At 34.8% G+C, this 21,568-nt stretch overlaps 1 protein-coding gene across 27 annotated transcripts in view; it reads left to right on the top strand.

Annotated features, from left to right (window-relative positions):
* Positions 1–21,568, top strand: part of ABI2 (abl interactor 2) — a 70,314-nt gene that overhangs the window by 12,445 nt on the left and 36,301 nt on the right. For 18 of the 27 annotated variants that reach the window (XM_087819652.1, XM_087819654.1, XM_087819653.1 and 15 more), the window contains exons 2-3: positions 3,841–4,008; positions 10,873–11,049. In XM_087819652.1, coding sequence (XP_087675778.1) covers positions 3,841–4,008; positions 10,873–11,049 — 345 coding nt within the window. The remainder of the gene's footprint in view (positions 1–3,840; positions 4,009–10,872; positions 11,050–21,568) is intronic. The other 9 variants (XM_087819660.1, XM_087819651.1, XM_087819648.1 and 6 more) reach the window with 1 other exon arrangement.

Raw genomic sequence — 21,568 nt, 5'->3', positions numbered from 1 at the left:
GTCCTGTTACTGATGATACTCATTTTAATAATTTGATTACAGTTGTGTCTGACAGGTTTTTCTACTGGTGAAATTATTCTTGAAATATTTCTTTTTGTAATTCATAAGTACCTCTTGGGAAAATACTGATACTACACTTATATCCCATTCTTTAGTAAACTTGCAGCCCATTTTATTCATTGGGTTATAATCCATTTTTATCATTACTTATTTTGATGCTAAAATTGTCCTAGATATGGCCCCTTTGTATTGTCTTTTATTTGGGATGAAACATTGTTCTTTGATATCCTATCTCTCGTATGAAGTCTTTGTTTAAAGTATATATATGAATATTGACAACCAGGGAAGCTTACCCAAGTCCTGGCTTGTGCAGTTTTTATTGGGGCTCAGTCATGTAGGCATGGAGCTTCCTTGTGACTAACCTTAGCTCTAGGCTTCCTGGCCCCCACCCTGAGAGACCAAACTGATACCTTATGTCCCAGAGGCTCTGGTGAACACAATAAGTGTTTACCATAATCACATTGTTTAGCATCATAAGTCACATTGTTTAGTATTTCTATATGATGTGGCCCTAGACACTAGGCGTACTTTCTTTTACCAGGAAGATATTTCAAGGACTTACAGCTTTTTCCCCCGGGATCTGACCAAAGGCTAGTCCTTTTTTTGAATGTGCAGGATTTGAACACCCTAAGCCTGCTGCACAGTTCGTCACCTCCAAAAAACATGAAGTAAATGTGTTTAAGGGAGGAAAGAATCTCACTATTGAATTCTTTGCAGTGCTAATATGCTTCACAGAGAACTGACCGGTTTTAGATACTGAAAAGATACCAAAATGGGCTATAATTTAGGGAAAATTTTGGAATCAGTGCAATAAAATAGAGGAAACTCTTAGAGCAGACAATATTCCAGCTGCTTTGATATCCTAAGTAAAAGGGATCAGTAGTTAACATCACAGAGTCACAGTAGTTATGCCTATATAATATTTGTATGTACCTAGGCTTTAGTTAACTCATATGTAGTTGTAGTCTATAACGTGGCTTACTTCCTGATCTTTTTTTAATATTATAGAGGTTTATATCTTAATGACTTCAGGACTAGACTATTAACCTAGAGGAATATATCAATATTTATATAAAGGTAACTGATTATTTTTTCTCATCTACTAATTTACCTTTATGCTAAATCAAATTAAAGAACAAGACATGGAGCAAAATAGTTTCTAAGAATCATACAACTTTGAAGCTGACAGAGCCATTGTAATCGTATAGTCCAGTATTTCCCAAACTAGCTTGCATAATGTGTGAAAATATTTCTGTTGTAAAGTGGATACTGCATAGTGTGCCCCTTTTTGAACCTATTAAGCACAGTATTATTTTAAATGTTCAGGGAAGTCTTGAAGTAAAGAAACCTGTTTAGCTTACCTATATGTAGTATTTCACAAAATATAGTAGTCCCCAAAACTGATTTTGGATGCCCAGCAGCTATTAATAAATACTCCAGCACAGCATAGTCTAGGAACTGCTGTTGTAGTGATCTTTTTATAAAGCTTGAAGCTCATGCTCATAGAGTTGAAACATTCTTTTGAAGTCATCTGTCCCTGGGCCACAGCTTTTGGGTTTCTGAATTTATATTCAAAAGTTTTGAGCAATTACAGTCCAAATGTTTAGCACTTCTTTACTATTTTTATTTTATTTTTTATTTAAAAATGTTGTTGATTTCAGAGAGAGAAAGGAAGAGGGAGAGAGAGAAAGAGAAGAAACATTAATGATGAGAGAGAGTCATTGATTGGCTGCCTCCTGCAAGCTCCCTGCTGGGGATCGAGCCTGAAACCGGGTATGTGCTGTGAACCTCGATCTCCCCGATCATAGGTCAGTGCTCAACTGCTCAACCGCTGAGCCACACTGGCCGGGCTTCTTTGCTATTTTAAAATTTGATTTGTCAGCTTTCCCTTTCTTCTCAATCCCTACCTCCCAAATGACTTAAACAAAAATCTTTCTTGCTCACAGAAGGTGGCCTCTGAATTTAGGCACTTTCTGTGTCTGTGCTGTTCAATATAGTAGTTACTGGCCATTTAAATTTTTGGAATTGAGATCTGTTTCACATACCCTAAAACTCACCCATTTAAAGTGTACAGTAAGGTGATGTTCGGTATATTCACAGAATGGTCGGGGCTCAGGCAGGAGGCAGCTAATGGATGTGTGTCTCTCACGTTGATGTTCCCCCTCCCTCTCCTCCTTTCCCTCTCATCTACCTCTCTTCCTCTCCCTCTCCCTTTCCCTCTCCCCCTTCCTCTCTCTCAAATCAATAAATTTTAAAAAAGGAAAGAATTATATCTGTACAGATATCTATCCCCAGGTATCTTTGAAGCATACTAATAAATGACGTGTTTTAATTTTGGATTATTCTCTATAATAAATACTCTGCTTTAGAGTAATTTCTACAAAATGTTAACGACTTACCGTTTTTTACTATGAATTCAAGAAAAGTTGATTTTTTTTCAGTGTGTTCAGCTTTTTACTTGTTATGATGGAGTGTCAACTTCCAAGCTCTCTACATGCACAACCAGAATCTGGAAGTCTATATGGTGTTTTTTAAAAGTATTTATTCTCAACCAAATTTGGTTTCAACTCTGTTGTTAATTTAAACATTGATAAGACTGGGATTACTGATTAGAATAGAAAATAAAAAATAAAAAGTTAATACAGTAATTTTTAACTCTTTTCAAGTTAAAATGGTATCATTTGATTATTTTGTTAACTGCTTCTTCAAAAGAATATTCCCCCCCCCCCCCGGAAAAAGTTATATCTAGGGTTGTTGGTTCTGATTCCTGTAGTGTGTGGGCAAGAGGAGACTGGGACATAGTGGGCTTTGAATAGTTGACCATTCAAAGAGCTAATGACAGTTGTATATAATGATTTGTAGTTTTAGAAAGTGGTTTTACATTCATTATCATATTTGAGTTTCACAGCTACTTAGAATGATACAGAAGTTTGTTTCCTCTGCTTTGTAATTGAGAAAATGGAGAAACTCTCTTGTCCAAGTTTACATGTTTTAGTAAGTAGTAGAACTGACATTAAGAAAAAAGGTTTCTGGTTCAGAGGCTTGTGTACTTCCTGCTGAACCATAGATTTCTACAGAACTAGGGCAAGAAGATGGTGTTTGGCAGTTAGCAGCATAGCATATGTATCTTTATTGTTGCTTTGCATTGTGACTTTGGAAATAATTATTTTTTACTGTATACTCTGGCTTTCAAGTAGATTTTGAGGACTTGGCAATTTGTGTCCCATAGAGTTATAACACTTAAAATGCTTGGGAAGAAAGGGATGTTTTCATTATTTGAATTTTAATTTATTATGATTATATCATTTTTATTTACTTTATCATTTTTATTTATCATTATTGTATCTTCATCAATTTAATCAGACATTACATTGTAGACACATCTCACATGTTGGAATAGAAGGAAAGGAGGAATTCAGGAAAACAGAAAAAGTAGGCCAGAATTTTTACATTCAGATCTGCTGTGGTTCTAAACAGTGACCTTGGGAAGCTGTACACTTGCTGCCAATGTTCAAAATATCCATTGGATCTCATATTTTAAATAATGGCTTCAGGATTTTATTTCCATGTGTATAAAGATGTATATATTCACCATGAAAATATTTGTGAACTTTGTCAATAGTTTAGTTGTTGGGTTTACATCATGCTGAGAATTACTTTTCAGAACATTTTTAGCTAGTGTGTGTAGGTTCAGCAACAGAATTGTTTTGATGAGTGTTATTATTGATTAGATTGATTGAATGGGTTATCTTTGAATTAATGATTTTTTTTTCCCCCTAGTCAGCGGATAAGCAGCGAGCCCTAGAAGAAACCAAAGCCTACACCACCCAGTCCTTAGCAAGTGTTGCCTATCTGATAAATACTTTGGCCAACAATGTACTGCAGATGCTGGATATCCAGGCATCCCAACTACGAAGGATGGAATCATCAATTAATCATATTTCACAAGTGAGACCATACTGTTTTTCTATTTTGTTATGAGGAACACTTAATAAACACAGGCAATCTGTGATGCTGGCAGTCTTTATTATGTGAGTTAACTCATACGTATGATTTGGAAAATACAAACTCGGTTTGTATTTTTTTATTTATTTTCTTTTTAAAAATCTTCACCCAAGGACATACTTTCATTGATTTTAGAGAGAAAGGGAAAGGGAGAGGGAGAGAGAAAGAGAAACATCAATGTAAGAGTGAAACATGGATCGGTTGCCTCCCACGCGAGGCTCTCCACCTGGGGATCGAACCTGCAACCTGGGTATGTGTCCAGACTGGGAATAGAACCCTCAGTCTGTCAGTGTATGGGTCGACTCTCCAACCAACTGAGCCACACCGTATCTTTTTGTGGAGTGATTATCTTCTCTGTGATTTCGATAGGGAAGTAAATTTTAATAGTTTCTTTTAAAACTCAGTTGTCATACTAAAATAATCAGCCTTCAGGTGAAAATTTGTCTTATTTCTTCCAACTTTTACCAAATCACATTTTATCTTTTTAAAAATGTAAATGTGATAGCTATTAGTTGGATTAGTTGGATTTTTGTTTACCAGGATGGTATCATACCTTAACAGAAAGAGTAATCTAAGTGACCTTATAAAATTATTTTTATGTAGAACTTTAAATAAATTAGTGCTGTACTTTTTCCATTGTAAAAGTCATGTTCATGAGTATATAGAGAAAAAGAGAAATAAATGGAAAAACAAAACCTTTCCTCACTACTCAAGCTTTTCACTATTACTGTCTTGATACATTTTTTTCAATAGTTTTTCTTTGAAATAGTTTTTAAAATGTAACTGTGATTATATTATGTATAAAATTTTGAGTTCTACTCTTTTAACTTATTGTTTCAATAAACATCTTCCCATGATTTTTCTTATTTTTTTGGGGGGGGTTATTCCTCACCCGAGGATATTTTTTCCATTGATTTTTAGAGAGTAGAATGGAGGAAGGGAGAAGCGGGGGAGAAAGAGAGAGAAACAAACGTCGATGTGAGCAAGACATAGGGGTTGGTTGCCTACCAAATGTGTCCTGACGGGCTTGAACCTGCAACCCAGGTATGTGGCCTTGACCGGGAATCAAACCTATGACCCCTTGGTGCCTGGGCCAGTGCTCTAACCACTGAGTCACACTGGCCAGGGCTTCCCATAATTTTATAAGCTCTTCATAAACGTTTTCAATGGCTGCATTCTTTATAATAACTTTCCTAACCATTCCTGTATTTTGGGGCCATTTTAAATAATGCTGCAATGAAAAAACCAATTTATAATAGCAAAATGCACTTTTAAAAACGTTAAAAAGATAAGGGTTTTGATCTGTTTGCTTTCTTCATGAGATTTCTGGAACTTTTCTGTTTTAGCACTCTTGTCATTTGAGTAACTTGGGTAGTATTCAACACTCTTTTTAGACCTAGATGATTATAACTCTTCTGGAATAAAAAGAGTTTTAAAATGTGCTTATTATCTTTATTTTTAATATCTGTAGAATTTGGAACTCTTTTTAAATTGCTGAAATTGACTAATCCAATAATTTTTCAAATTCTAATGTTTAATTTGTATAATTAAATCAACTACAAGCCTGATAATTGAATCATATACGGATTTTAATTAGATTTCTGTTTGAAAATTCATCAGATTGATTTAAAGGGATACCTTATTTAATATTATTTAACTCTAAATCTGAATTTGCCACTATAAGTGTTTCTTCACATCCTATATAAACTTCTATAGACACTGAATAATTTATTGCATATTGTGTTTCTGTGTCTCTTAAACTAAAAACAAAACAAAACAAAAAAACCAGAAAGCAACAACATCAAAGAATTTGGTGAATTTAATGAGTGAGAGGTAAAATTTATTCTGAGAAGACCCCCTAGTGGAAATAGTCAGTGGCATTTAAATAATTAAGTATATGATTAAATGGTTTTCTGTAGAAGGAGAGATGTTGACTAATAATCTGATATAGAATTTCAGAGTTATACTTGAGAGACTTAAAGTTTTAGCATGTTTACAGTCTTAGCAAATGACCCAAAAAAGAGAGTAAGAAGAAAGTGCAAATGCAGAAGATAAATTAATATATTAAGAATTTCTGAAAAGGAGGGACAAGTTTTTATAGTTTGTAGGAGTAGGAGAGATTGTGTGAGTAGATGATGACAAGCAAATGACAATGAAATATCATCATATATTTTCTGATTAGAATTCTGTAATTCTTTGGTAGAGAAGAGTAGCGGCCTTAAAGAGGAAGGTGAATAAGTCTACTCTAGGTTGTAATTATGTGTATTAATTTATTTAACGAGAACAAAATTTTTTGGTCTAATTAATACTATCTTTTAAAGCTATTCTAATGGAATAACTAAAACTCAGGAGAGATAAATGGATAGGGATTAGTAGGTCAGAAATAACAGGGGCCTCTGTCAGAGCTTTCAAACATTTGTTGAACCATCCTCATTTGGACTTGAGTGTCTGGAGAGCAGTACCTAAAGAAGTGAGGGATCTGCAGTTGTATAGCAGCTGTTAAATTTATACAAAACAGGCCCGGCTGGCGTGGCTCAGTGGCTGAGCATCCACCTATGATCCAGGAGACTGAGGTTTGATTCCTGGTCAGGGCACGTGCCCGGGGTTGTGGGCTCGATCCCCAGTAGGGGGCATGCAGGAAGCAGCAGATAAATGACTCTCATCATTGATGTTTCTCTCTCTCTCTTCCCCTCTCCCTTCCTCTCTCTGAAATCAATAAAGACATATTAAAAAAAATTTATACAAAACAGTATGTTGGATGAGGGTTTGAGTAGGAAAAATGGGCAGATGGAGGCTATATCTATGAAATAAAGAGTACATTTTTTAAAAATTGTATTTTTTAACGTTTGTCTTAAGGATTGAAAATTTTTTTTCAATTATGTTTAATGTACAGATAGAGTTCTTTGGTTTATTTTTGATTTTTGTATTTATTGATTTTGTAGAGAGAGGAAGCTGGGAGAGAGACAGAGAGACATCAATTTGTTGTTCCTTTGTTCCACTTACTTATGCATCCATTGGTTGATTCTTGTATGTGCCCTGACCAGGGATTGAACTTGCAGCCTTGGTATATGGGGTCGATGCTCTAACCAGCTGAGCTACCTGGCCAGGGCTAGAGCTCTTTCTTTTAAAAGTCAGTTGAACATCGAAACTATTTGATGCTCTTTAGACTAAAAGATTATTCTCTAGTTTAAGAGAAAATGTTTTCTATTTACAAAACAAATTCTCAGTAAATACTCAAGGATTGGCAAACTTTTTCTATAAAGGGCCAGTGATATTTTAGGCTTTTTGGGCCACATATGGTCTCAATCTCATATTGTTCTTTGTATGTGCATTTTTTAAACAACTATTTAAAAATGTAAAAACCATTCTTAGCTTGTGGGCCATATAAAAAAGCAGGCTTGGGCCAGATTTGGCATGTAGGCTGTAGTTTTCAAGCCCTTGCCCTAAGATACTTTTTCCCCCTAAATTTTTGGTACTTAAAATTTATTATTATTATGCTTTTATTAAAAATACTTTGTTTTTAGAAGAAGCCAGAAGTTCTTAAGATATCTTCTTTTTTTTTAAATCCTCACCTGAGGATATTTTCCCCATTGGATTTTTTAGGGAGAGTGGAGGTGGTGGGGGAGAGAGAGATGTGACAGACATCTATCGGTTGCCTCCAGCACACGCCCTGACCAGTGCAGGGTATCGAGCTGGCAACTGAGGTACATTCCCTCGACCCTTTGGTCCAAGGGCCTATGCTCTAACCGCTGAGCCAAACCAGCCAGGGCATGTCTGGAGACCAGATCCCCCCCCCCCCCCCGTTTGGGCAAAAATACCAGGTTTGGAGAATTTGGAGAGCAGATTGAACTAAAGAAGCGAAGTGGGGGTTCAGTCAGGTCAAAAATAAAGATCACATGCTTTTTGGAATAGTAGTAGGTGGCAAGAATTGTCATAAGGGTTGTCTGGTAGAGTGGTTCAGGACTAGTCCATATATCTGAGCTATTTGATTTCTTTCCTCATCAATATCTTTTTTTTGTCTCCTGAGTAAGAACCTTACCACTTTTTAGCCTCCTAATGCTCTAGCTCTTTTCTCCATTTTAGTGGAAATAAACACTGAATAGGATTGGGAGGGAGGAAGGTAGGGGATTTAGGTTTCACCTTGGTTCTTCAGCTGTCTTGTGTGACATTTGGCTGCTTTGAACTTCACTTTTCTTATCTGTAAAATGATAGGACTGATTAGATGACTTCTGAGCTATCTTCCATCTTGAATTCTTTATTCTTCTGAGATTCCCCAAAATGATACTTGATTTGTATTTGCTTTTTTCTCTTTCTGTTCTGTTGGCTCTGCTGTTTATCTCAGTCTGTACTCCAAATCACTCCGAATTTGAATCTAAGGATGGAACTTCATTGACTCTACCGACTATGTGTCAGGAAGAAATACTTAAAAAACACACCAAAAAAACAAAGTTAATAACCCATTCTCTAAATTCTAAACATTTTGAAATAGAAGATAGAATTATGAATATTTAATATCAGACACTTTTTTTTACTAAAAGGACAATATAATGTTAAGTAGTATACTAATGTATACCACACTCACCATATCCATAAGGAAGTACAGGCATACCTTGTTTTTTTGCACTTCACTTTATTGCTTTTTTTTTTTTTTTAAACAAATTGAAGGCTTGTGGCAACCTTGCATCAAGCAAGTCTATCAGTACCAGTTTTCCAACAGGCTCAGATGATGATTAGTATTTTTTTTTTTTTTTAGCAATAAAGTATTTTTAACTAAGGTATGTAATTGTTTGTAGACATAATGCAGTTTCACATTTAACAGACTGCAGAATAGTGTAAACATAACTTTTATAGGCACTGGGAAACCAGAAAATTCATGCAACTCACTTTATTGTGATGCTCACTTTTGCAGTGGTCTGGAACTGAACCTATAATATCTGAGGTATGTCTTTATTAGGATAGGTTCTTGATGTGGTTTATCCTAGGTATTTTAAGGATGATAAATTTTATAGAAATTCCATCTCTAGCTTTCTTGCTATTATATCAATTGTTTGGAAGCATATTTTTAAAAAGCTAACTGAAATTTTAATCTTCAGACTGATATTAGGAGATAAATTAACATTAAATATTTTCAAGAAAATGTAGTTATCAGAACAAACATTTAATTTTACTGAATACTTGTACAAGTACATATAACTACTTTAAAAAAATGTCTTTATTGATTTCAGAGAGAGGAAGGAGGGGGAGAGAGAGAGAGAGAGAGAGAAACATCAATGATGAGAGAGTCACTGATCAGCTGCCTCCTGCACGCCCCTGACTGGGGATCGAGCCCGCAACCCGGGCATGTGCCCTGACTGGGAATCGAACCCTGATCGCCTGGATCCTAGGTCGATGCTCAACTGCTGAGCCACGCCCGGCCGGGCAAACTAAAATTCTTTTAAGCCGTCCCATCTCTTCTCTCAACTACTGAAAACAGTCAGTACTGTCTGTATTCAGTTCATTGTGACTTAAAAGATCACAAGAGGTCAAAAGGCAATGTAAATGAAAAGGTTGTATTTCTCTAATCCAAAAGCTGACTAGAACTTATTGGGCCAGGTGTTGAAGTAGTTAGTACGTAGCAAGTAGAGGAGATAGAAAAGAGTGATTATAACATAATAGAAGAATGGAAGTAATTCTGAAGAGTTAGGTACTAAAAGTGGAAAATCTAAATCCTGAGAAACTCACCATGTAAGATAATACTTTGTCTAAAGTCTCTCTAAAGCCTTGTTTAAAAATTCCCAAATTAAGGAAATCCCACTAAAGGTTATCAGTATGCATAGAAAGTAGGACTTACACAGTTCCTAATTACAGTGGTCCTCAGTTTTCGAATGTAATCTATTATGGAAGACCATTTGAGATCTGAAACTTTGGAAAACCGAGGAATCAACAGCCAACAGCTAGGCCTCAGGATCTTGCCCTCAGCAGGAGCTGTGTGGCATGTTGGACTTCTGAGGCGTGTTTGAAAATCAAAGCATTTACTTCCAGGTTTACAGCATTCATAAACGGAAATGTTTGTCAATGGAGACTTTCGAAAACCGAGGTATCACTGTAATTGCATATGTATAGTCTGTATCATTTTATAAAAAATGAGTAACTGAAATTACCCAGTTTAGTTTGTTAGTAACTAATTTGTTTTATGAAAGGTGAATAATTTAACACATGTTTGTAATTTGAATAATTAAATGCTTAGTTGAAACATTAACTTACTAATGAAGAAATTGAGATGTATTTAATATATTTTTTTATTTATTTTTATTAATTTTCTAATTGATTTTTTTTTTTTTTAAGAGAGGAAAGGAGAGGGGTTGGCAAACTTTTTCTGAAAAGGCCCAGCTAATAAATATTTTACACTTTGAAGACATACTGTTTCTGTTTGAACTACTCATCTCTGCCATTGTAGTGTCAGAATACATAAGCAAGTGGAATGGCTGGGTTCCAATAAAATTTTATTTGGAAACTGAAATTTGAATTTCACATAATTTTCATACATCACAACATTATTTTTTCAACCATTAAAAATGTAAATACCACTCCTAGCTTTTGGGTTGTAAAAAACAGGTGGTGGGTGGTATTTGGTTTGCCAATCATGGTTTCCCAATCCTTGCTTTAGCCTAAAACTGGAGAAAGTCAATATTGGCCCAGAAAAGAGAAAATTTAACAGTTGTGATTAAGAATATGAATAATGATGTTAAATCTCTGAACATTTACATCTTAATTTTTCTGGATATTTGAACTATACATTTTTTGTTATGTTTATATTATATTTTGCAGACCGTTGATATTCATAAAGAGAAAGTTGCAAGAAGAGAAATTGGTATTTTGACTACCAATAAAAACACTTCAAGGACACATAAGATTATTGCTCCAGCCAACCTTGAACGACCAGTTCGTTATATTAGAAAACCTATTGACTATACAATTCTAGATGATATTGGACATGGAGTAAAGGTAAGTATAATTTTTGTCAAGCTTTTTAAATCAATAGCCTATGATAGAACTAACTCTTTAGAGAATTAAGCTTTTATCTTTCCTTTCCTAGAGAACTAAGTCTTAGCCCAGTTGTGGTTCTGAAGATTCCTTACTGCTATAAACTATTTTCTCTTCCTTGCTGCTTTCTTAGTGCCGTGTTCTTAAGTTTTAAGTAATTATCTTTCAATTGCATTTGCTTAATCAATTAGTGATAATACCTCATATATATGATAAATAAATGTGATGTAATCTTTCTAATCTTTTAATGATTTAATATGACTGATTAAAAATCATTCAGTATGTTATTAAGTATTTATCTTAAACATTTATCAGCAAAGTTTGGACATTAGTTTTCAGAAAGAACATAAAAATGTACTTTAATTTTCCTAAAATAATTTTAACATTTTGGGTGAGAATAGTGTAGATAAAAGTAATATGTGAATTAATATTTCCACTGCTTTTGCGTATAGCATATATAGTCATTGTGTTTTTTGGCTATCTTCTAAAATGTATTTGAGTGCCTGCAGTGTACATAAAGTACCATGATCAAAACTTGAGAGGCATATGAGTTTTATTTAAATTGATGTTTGTACTTAAGAAAATATTCAGAGTTTTAGCTAAGTATTAACTTATTTAAAGCTTGCATCTCACCAGTGATTTTAAAGACAACCTATGAAATGTGACTTTGAATGAATGTGTGTGCTTATAAGTGAAACTGTATAGTTTATGCAGTTGATTTATGACTATAAGCAGATTTAAATTTAAAAAAATACCCTATGCTAGTATGGCTAGAAATCATTTAAATCTAAATTTAATTTAGATTTAGGTGCATGAAAATGTCAGTGTGAATTAAAAAAAAAAAATCTTTTTCTTCCTCAGAATTTTGATAATAAACACTATTATCTGGAATTTTATGTTTAATTTTATAATTGATACTTACATACATTTAGATTACTGTATTAATTAGAGCATGTAAAAATAGGATATGTAATTGGATGGATAATTAAAAACTGAAATTTATTCCAGCCTGGGAAAACCTTTTGAGATTTATTCAAGACTAGCAACTGCTAATAGAAAATATTAAGATACTGCTAGAATCTAATTGACAAAAAGACACTTAGAATATAAAACTATTTGTGCTTGCCCACTTACATGATAAAAAGGTGATTCTCCACTCCAATTCTCATTTAATTCTCAAGTAAAATGTTATTGTTTTAGGACTCTGCAGTCCCTTTCATTGTTTGGACTTCATGTTTAGGGGGTCACTAATTTGAAGAAATCTTTAATAAAATTAAGTTTTTGAATAAAACAGTGTCATATGATTTCATCAAAAAATTCTTGTTCATGACACATTCTGCTTTAACCACTCTTTCTATGATCTACTGAAACATTATTTTTTAATGCTGAATGCTTAACTTGTTTTTTCTTTGTTTTTCCCTTTCTCTTTACATCCTGAAGTTCCAACTAACCTTTCAATGCTTTTTTTCCTTACCTCTTTTATTTGCTCCATTTATGCATTAAGTGGTTGCTTAGATTTAAGGTAAGAGATTCCAGGGCTGGATTTCCATTCTTTGTTCTTATGTAGAACATTACATATGGGGAGTGAAGAGATATTTGGCAGTTGGCCTTTTAAAACCAAATAATTCCTCTATTTATTTATTTGTTTGTTTATTTTGTCCTACAACTTTGTGGTGTCTTCATGTTCCATGAGGGCAGTTATTTTTGTCTGTTCATTGCCCTTTCTTGTGTGCCTAGACCAGTGCCTTACTATTCATTAGGTGCTTAGTAAATATTTGTTTAATAAATTGTTATTTTCCAATATTAATATATTTTGTGAAACTGAAATATAAGTTATCCTATCATAAAAGGTCATTATGAAATAAAATTAGCTGGATTTTGTAAATGTAGAAATTTTGTTCTGGGCTAGAGAGCCAACTAATGTGCTTTATTTAACCCTCCCCCTGTGTAATAGCCTTTTTATTCTATAAATGGTGTGCTTTATTATATACCATGTGGCCACTATGTCATTATCTCTTGACTCTTAAAGAAATTGAGAAACAGAAAATATTCAGTGTTACAGGGTTTTTTTTAAGTTGCAGTATCATGTATTTTGCAAAGAAAAAAATTAGCCTTTTTTCTCAAATTGCTATATAAAATGTATGTTTCAATATAAAATCACTTTAAGAGGTTTCAAGCTGAGTACTATATGCAAAACATCAAAAGTGCATGATAGTGTTTAAACAAAATGCAAGTTAAGAATTAGAGAAATATTTCTTTTTGTTGTTTGTTTCAGTAACACGTATTTTGGAGAATTAATGGTAAAATACATTCTAGTATATTCAAGAAGCCTGTCAAATAGTGTGTTACTAAAATTATTTCACCAAATTCAGCTTGCATTTTCTTTTTGTTCTTTTTTTCCTTAGGTGAATTTTATAATTTCTTTTCAAATACATATTCTTTCTAATACCCAGTTGTTTGCCATGTCTTCAGTGTAGGAAGTGATAACAAGAAGACAAGATAACTGATACCTGAATTATTAACTAGCTACTAACCATGTGGCCACAGAAATTTCACTAGATTGTGGTAGGGAGGTGTGACTAGAGGAACCCAGGCAAATGGACTTCTTGTGTTAATGGTCAGAGTGTTGGCTCCGTGCTTAGTCTTGGTGAATGAGGCATGTGGAATTGTGAGATTTCTTTTTCATAAAATAGGTAGAACCAACTCAGAACTGTGTGTGGCTACCATGGCACTTTCCCTCTAAAGTCTCTATTCAAATTTTGGCTATTGATGTGTAACCTCCAAAGTGAGTGAAGTACACAGAGATTAACTGAAGGAAAACACAGAAATGGACCAATTCTTTACCCTTAAAGTTTAGACCAGCTTGCCTTAAGCTACTATCCCACGCTCATTTCCTCCAAACCTTACCATGATTCCTTCTTGATCTTCGTGGGGGGGGGTAGATAGGCCAAAATGAGTGGGAAATGAGGGGTTCCTTGAAAGATCCAACATGGAAAATCACACTTGGATAAGATCCTTAACATCTTTGCACCAAATAGCTCCACTCCTCAGTTCAGTGGCTCTGTACAGTGTAGGTGTTTCTACTATACCTGAGTGGAGTTGACAAAGTGAGAAGAGTACCCTGAGTTTATCCTAGAAGCTAGAGTACACCAATGCTCTGTCTTGCCTTTCTTCCTGTTCCTCTTTGTGAATATGTCTGTCTTCTGTATAAACGTGGCACATTAGTAATTTTGGGTGAACCAAGACAAAGAGTGAAAAAATATTCACCATATAGCAAATCATTTCTCCTTTTATGGTGGAAAAAAAGATTAGTGGTTTTGGAAGAGTGATTAATGCAATAATTGAATATATTAAGGTAGAAAATAGAATTAAAGAAAATAATGTTAAAGTTGTAAGGAACTGCAAATGATAAACTAGTCCCATAGTTTTCCAACTGAGCTTCTTGGTGGCCTGTGGATTTTATCATCAAGTGCCATAGAAGTCTCCTGATGTTTGATAGGGTTGTCTGCTGCTTTGATTTCCTCCTCAGCTCTTCTTGAGCTCTTTTTTTGCTTTCATTGCTGTCAGATTTGATGCCTTTCGGACAGACTCTAAACAAAGTTCGTGCTTTGGGATCAGACACATGGGAATTGACTCAGAAGAGATCTCCATGCTTAAAAATTGAATTTTTAACATTTTATACCTCATAGTCTGGTAGTGTTTTTTGTTGGTTTGTTTGTCTTTTAATTTATTTTTATTGTTGAGGGATTACAGATGTCTGGAATTTCCCCCCCTTCGGTCCAGCTCCCGCCTCAGTCCTTCACCACATTATGGTCTGTATCTGTAGGCTGTATATATATGCATGTAAGTTCCTCTGGTTAATCTCTTCCCACGCGCCACTCCCACCTTCCCTCTGAGATCTATCAGTCTGTTCCATGCTTCCATGTCTCTGGACCTATTTGTTTGTCAGTTTATTTTGTTCATTAGATTCCACATTTAAATGAGATCATGTGATATATTTGTCTCTCTCTGACTGGCTTATTTCACTTAGCTTAATACTTTCCAGGTCCATCCATACTGTCTCAAAGGGTAAGAGATACTTCTTTTTTACAGCTCTGAAGTATTCCATTATGTAAATATACCACAGCTTTTTTTTTTTTTTTTTTTAATCCTCACCCAGGGATATTTTTTCCATTGCTTTTCAGAGAGAGTGGAAGGGAGAGAGAGAAAGAAACATCGAAGTGAGAGAGACACATCAATTGTTTGCCTCCCGCACTTGCATATATATTCTTTCTGATTGGTGTTTCAGGATTCTTAGGATATAGTCCCAGAAGTGGGATTGTTGGGTCAAATGGGAGTTCTTTTATTTATTTATTTATTTGTTTGTTTGTTTGTTTGTTTGTTTATATTTTTTAATTTAAAATATTACAAATGTCCCTGTATCTGCCCATTTTTAATTTTTTCAGGAACCTCCATAGTGTTTTCCACAGTGGCTGTACTGGTCTGCATTCCCACCAGCAGTGTACTAGGGTTCCCTTTACCTACACTCTCTCCAGCACTTGTTGTTTGTTGATTTATTGATGGTAGCCATTCTGGCAGCTATGAAATGATACCTTATTGTAGTTTTAATTTGCATCTCTCTGATAATTAGTTACATTGAGCATTTTTTCATATGTCTCTTGGCCATCTGTATGTCCTCTCTGGAGAAGTATCTATTGGGGTCATTTGCCCATTTTTTAATTGGACTGTTTGTCTTCCTCTTGTTGAGTTTACAAGTTCTTTATATATTTTAGAAATTAACTCCTTATCAGATGTATTATTGGCAGATATGTCCTCCCATACAGTGGGTTTTCTTTTCATTTTGTGGATGGTTTCTTTTGCTGTACAGAAGCTTTTTATTTTGATGTAGTCCCATTTGTTTATTTTTTTTTCTTTGTATCTTTTGCCCTAGGAGATGTATCGCTGAAAATTCTGCTACATGAGATGTCTGAGATTTTACTGCCTATGTTTTCTTCTAGGATTTTTATGGTTTCGTGACTTACATTTCAGTATTTAATCCATTTTGAGCTATTCTTGTGTATGGTGAAAGTTGGTGGTCTAGTTTCATGTTTTTGCATGTACCTGTCCAATGTTCCCAGCACCATTTATTGAATAGACTGTCTTTACTCCATTGTATGCTCTTGCCTCCTTTGGCGAATATTAATTGAGCATACTGGCTTGGGTTGATTTCTGGGGTCTCTGTTCTGTTCTGTTGATCCATGTGCCTTTTATTGTGCCAGTACCAGGCTGTTTTGATTACAATGACTTTGTAGTATAGTTTGATATCCAGTATTGTGAGCCATCCAACTTTGTTCTTTCTCAAGATTGCTGCAGCTCTTAGGCTTTTCTGGTGTTATTTAATGGTTCTTTTCATCTCTAATTTGGGTTAATTGCTTTTTCTTTAGTCAACGGAAGAAAAGTTGTAGAGTTTAATTCATAAAACCTTTGAATACAATGTGGTTGTATTTTTACAACGAAAGGCCTAAAAGGCCAGTGGATAGAATGCCATGTTGGAAGTGTTTTATTAGGTACCAGAGGCCATATTAAAGTGTGCCTTGAACTGGGGTATCCTTTTTCCACTGTTTATTTTAATAGTAAAATGAGTTTTAAGACTCTGTTACTGATGTATTTGAAATGGATTTTTCTGCTTTTGTGAAGTTGTCATTAATGAAGTTAAGCTTAAGTACTGTTTAAATGAGTATGTTAGTTTTATAAAAAATAGTAAATACATATGATCTGTTAATGTATTGCACGAGCTGATTCTAAATAATTAGTGAGGAGGTTAAGGGTTTATTTTATAAGTAACATGTTAAGAATGTAATACATTTGAAAAACAGATTTTTATTGATTTTTAGAGAGGAAGAAAGAGGGACACAGAGAAACATTGATGTGAGAGAGAGACATCAGTTGGCTGCCTCCTGTGTGCCCCCAACTGGGGGCCCAAAATCCGGCCATGTGACCTGACTGGGAATCAAACCAGTGACCATTTGGTGCACTGGACAACGCCCAGCCAACTGAGCCACAGCAGCCAGGGCCGCTTTTGAAAAATTTGCTTGGCATCTTGAAGGTCCATAACCTAACCCTGTGTAAAGAATGGGCTACATTTTTCACTTGAGTGTGATCTTTCAGCAAGTGTTTGTCATTGCCTACAGAGGATGATAAATTGCCCCTCACATTTCTAGCTTTCAGGTACAGCATTTATTTGACAGAACATTTGGAAGAAAAACTCTGTAATAACAGCAACCCTTGGGAGACCCATCTGGTTTTGCCTATTTTAATCATGAGCCACTTGGCAAAAGCCAGTTGTCAGAAATTATTTTCAAAATCAAACAGACGTTTGTCTATCTTTATTCCTCTTCTTTTCTTTACCCATTTCTCTCCCTCTTTACTCCTGATCTCGTAGTCCCTTATTTCTGTATTGGATTATTTTAGGACTCTTGGCACCTTAGGCTTTTTGTCTTTCTAACTCTATTAATAAAAATTTTACCTCTCTCCTGAATTGATACTCAAATTCCTGATTCCAGCTCTAATTTCCTGCAGAGGATCTCCTGGTCCTTTTCCTGCTAGCCATGAGAATTGAAGTAGGAACATATATCCTTTTTGGCGAGGGATAGAGATTTCTAGGAAGCCAAAGAATTATGTTCCGGATGGGACTAATGGGGAGTAATACTGGACAGCGAATAAAGGCCCAGGAGATGCTCTACCACAGCCTCCTTCTGCCCGTCTTCACTACACATCCAGAAGCCTGCACACTACTACTTTTCTCTTTACATATTTAAATCCTGCTCTTTTTTTAAACTTGTTAACAGTCCAGCTCAGATTTTTTTTTCTATGAAACCTTCTGTAGCTATTCCTTCTCACATTGATATTTATTTGGGGGGGTGGGGTGTTCTATATACTTTGTAGATAGTCCTGTTTGTTTGAAGTCATAAATTCCAAAATATTAATAAGTTCCTTAGAAGTAATCATTTTATATACCTTCGTGTTCCCCTAGTGTCCTGTTATTTTTCATATTCCTTTATCCTTATACCTACTAGTCTGGTAGGTGATAAATGGTTAATAAATGAAGGATATGCCGTAAGTATCATTTTAAAATGTGTCTGCCACTGTTACATTACAGCAGGTCATCTTTCAGAGATTTTTTTTTGTATCAGAGGCATGTCCTTTATGAACTAGCTGGCTAGTTTTATACAAAATACTGAAGTTCACGGTATTTGAAAGCACTGAGATTTGTAGTGAACATTATATTATATATCAGGGTTCAAGGAGGTATTGAATGTACCAAAAAGAGTTAGAGCAGAAAAGGTAGGGGCACTATAGAAAAAATATTAAGATATAAGAATTCGCCTGATGGTTTGTGCTAGTTTTAGAGTTCTCCAAAGCCTAGGAGACCAGCCCACTCTTTGGTCATAAAGGAACTGTTGCTACCTCCAGTATTAAAGTATTTGAGCTATGGCAATGCATTAACCCTCATCACCTAAATGAAATATTTATTCTGTTTTGAGGGTTTCTGTTTGGTAGGGAAAAAAACAAACACAGACGCCTTTCTTATTGTTCCTCTTTCCTTGTGCCTAATACCTGCTTTACTTAGCTCTCAATGATGACTTTCCTATTTATAGAATAAAAAAATACCCATATTAAAAAATAATTGAATTATTGTTGCAGACACCAAAGTTTCATTCCAATTTCAGTTCCCAAATAAAACTTTGAAAATTATAATGAGCAGTCCCACTCATGATTCAGGACCATTAACTACAAGTTCTGCTTATGTTTGCAAATTTTTTTTTTTTTTTTTTTTTAAGATTCGTGGAATTGCTGTTATGAACTGGATGTAGAATTGCTTTATTTTCTTTGTCCTGAGTTTATGGTATGTGTGTTTACTCTCCCCCCTTTCTCTTCCTCCCTCTCTCTCTTTCCCTCTCCTTCCTTTCCTCCATCCCTCCCTCCCTTCTCTCTCCCCCCCTTCCTCTTTCCTTCTCTTCCTCTCTCCTTTCTCTCCCTCTCATCCTTTGTTCCTCTTTACCACACACTTTAGTCATGTGTTTTGCTACTTGTCAGGAAATACTGTTTCCCTCTATAAACTTCCCTCAAAATAGTTTTTAGAACCGTGATGGATATCGAGTAAATATTTTTATAAAAATATTTTAGACTTAAAATATAGTTTCTTAACATTAATCTTAATACAGATCCTGCCTGTGATAAATTAATAGCAGTTATTCCTGTTCTCTTCCCTTTTCTCAGACTAGGTGGCAATATTTACATTCTGCATCATTATTGTTTACTTAGTATAGAAGCATTTTTCACAAACAAAAATTACCTTAAGAAATAGTGAAGCCCTGGCCAGTATGACTCAGTTGGTTGGAGCGCTGCCCCATACACCCAAATGTGGTGGGTTTGATTCCCAGTCAGGGCACATACCCAGGTTGCGAGTTCAATGTTTGATCCCCAATCGGGGTGCGTACAGGAGGCAGCCCATCTATGTTTCTCACATCAATGTCTGTCTGTCTCTCTCTCCCTCTCCCCCCACTTCCTCCTCTCTCCCTATCTTTGTCTTCCTCTCTCTCTAAAAATCAATGAACATATCCTCAGGTAAGGATTACAAAAAACCACACAAAATAGTGAAAAACTCTTTGCTTAATGTAAAGGTAGTACAGTATCAGTGAAGTATAAATTATAGATATTTTTTCACCATTCTATAGGGACTCTGGTTTTGTAAGTGATTTAAGTCACGCATCCAAACCTCATTAACCAAACAAATACAATTATATGATGATTCTACAGATCATAAAATGTACCAAGTTTTATGTATAGAAATATCCACCAGGTTTTAATTTATGACTTGTTTATTTCATATTTTGGGGGTTAGAGTAAAAGACCTAAAGAAGATACTGCAATTTAAACAAAAACACCTTACATACCAAAAACTTAAATCTGGGTTGGAAAGCTTATTTCAAGCATTTTAGCTATTCCATGTATAGAATAAAATGCGCTTTCACTCTTTTTCTGTCTCTGCTCCTTTTCCTTCCTTGATAGCAGATTGGTATAGTTTAGTGTTTGGTTCACCTACTTCTCCTTCATCACTTAAAGTAACTTTTGGGGTCTATGTTTAAGGTTGAGCTTAAAGGACTTTGGTTACTACTTTAAAAAATCTTCTGGTACCATAAAATTTATAGTTTTAAAAGCTATTGGTTATTTGTCATATATTTCTAAAATTTCCCCCAAATGTGGATTGATTTTTAAAAAAACTTCTGGCATTTTCATTTTAAGATATGATTAGTATACCCTCCGCTTATTAATGAGGGGAGAGCAAGGATAAGCTAACCTTTATTCTTACTTGATAACCAGTTTGTCTTATATTTATTGTTTAAAAGCAACAACAAAAGGATTACTGATAAATACTTCACTTTAAAAGTACCGACATTTCAAAGGTATCATTTGTCATTAAAGATTGTTTTATCATCACACACAACTTGTTCACTGGGCTGTTTATTTGAAGAGTTTGTTTCTTAATGTATTATTTTTTGCCTATTCAGATGACAAGTAGTGTTACAGGATTTTAAAAAATTCCATTTAGTTTTGATAGCTCCGTACTCTGTATACAATTATGACTTATTTTCTTAAGATTTATTTTTGAAATTATATATGTAAATGTATTCTGATTTCAGTGGTGTAATGTCTTGAATCTTCATTTTACACATATAATTTGAATACTATAGACATTTTTACTAAAAAAGTTAAGATCCTTTTTTGAAGTGTTTGGCAATCCAAATTATGAGGGGCTTAAAATAGTGTCAGATATGAACCTATATGGTGACCATTAACTCTCACCTATTGATAATCTCAAACAATATGAGATTGCATTTGAATTATATTTGTGAATGACTTCTCTTGGCTCCTTCAGGTACCCAGATTTACAGGGCTTTTTGTATAAGTGCTGACACACTCCTTTCGTGGCATCCATTGTTCCCATATGACCCAACTTTTCTACATTTCCATCTTCAGTTGGGGATAGAATAGTGAGGAGCCATGGCCCAGCTCTGATTTAAAACTGTGTTGCTTACATCTTTCCCATGACTGAATTAATCTTCATTTTGGGCCTAAGTGGGTCTAATTCCTATTGGAACTAGGACATTGATTGTGTTCCCTGTACTGCTCACAGCTGAATGGGATATCTCGGCCCTAACTTTCTAGTTCAGATGTCTAGGAACATGCCTTAACTTCTGGCAGTTTACAGGTAGGTGATTCCTTCAGAAACGAACGTTAAAGAAATCTGAATTGTGAGGCTGATCCAAAAACTAAAATTTTATCTGTATATCATGCAATTTAACTTTATTTTGCATTCTCTAGTTACACTGGATCAAAACTATAGTTGCATGTTTTATTGAAAAACATGTATTTTGTTTTGAATGATATACTTACTATCTAAAAAACAAGGAATTGCTTAAGGGCGTCAGTGTTTCTG

Source organism: Miniopterus natalensis, chromosome 8 (genome assembly GCF_054644295.1).
Source record: "Miniopterus natalensis isolate mMinNat1 chromosome 8, mMinNat1.hap1, whole genome shotgun sequence".
Lineage (NCBI taxonomy): Eukaryota > Metazoa > Chordata > Mammalia > Chiroptera > Miniopteridae > Miniopterus > Miniopterus natalensis.
This window is presented reverse-complemented; position numbering and strand designations above follow the sequence as displayed.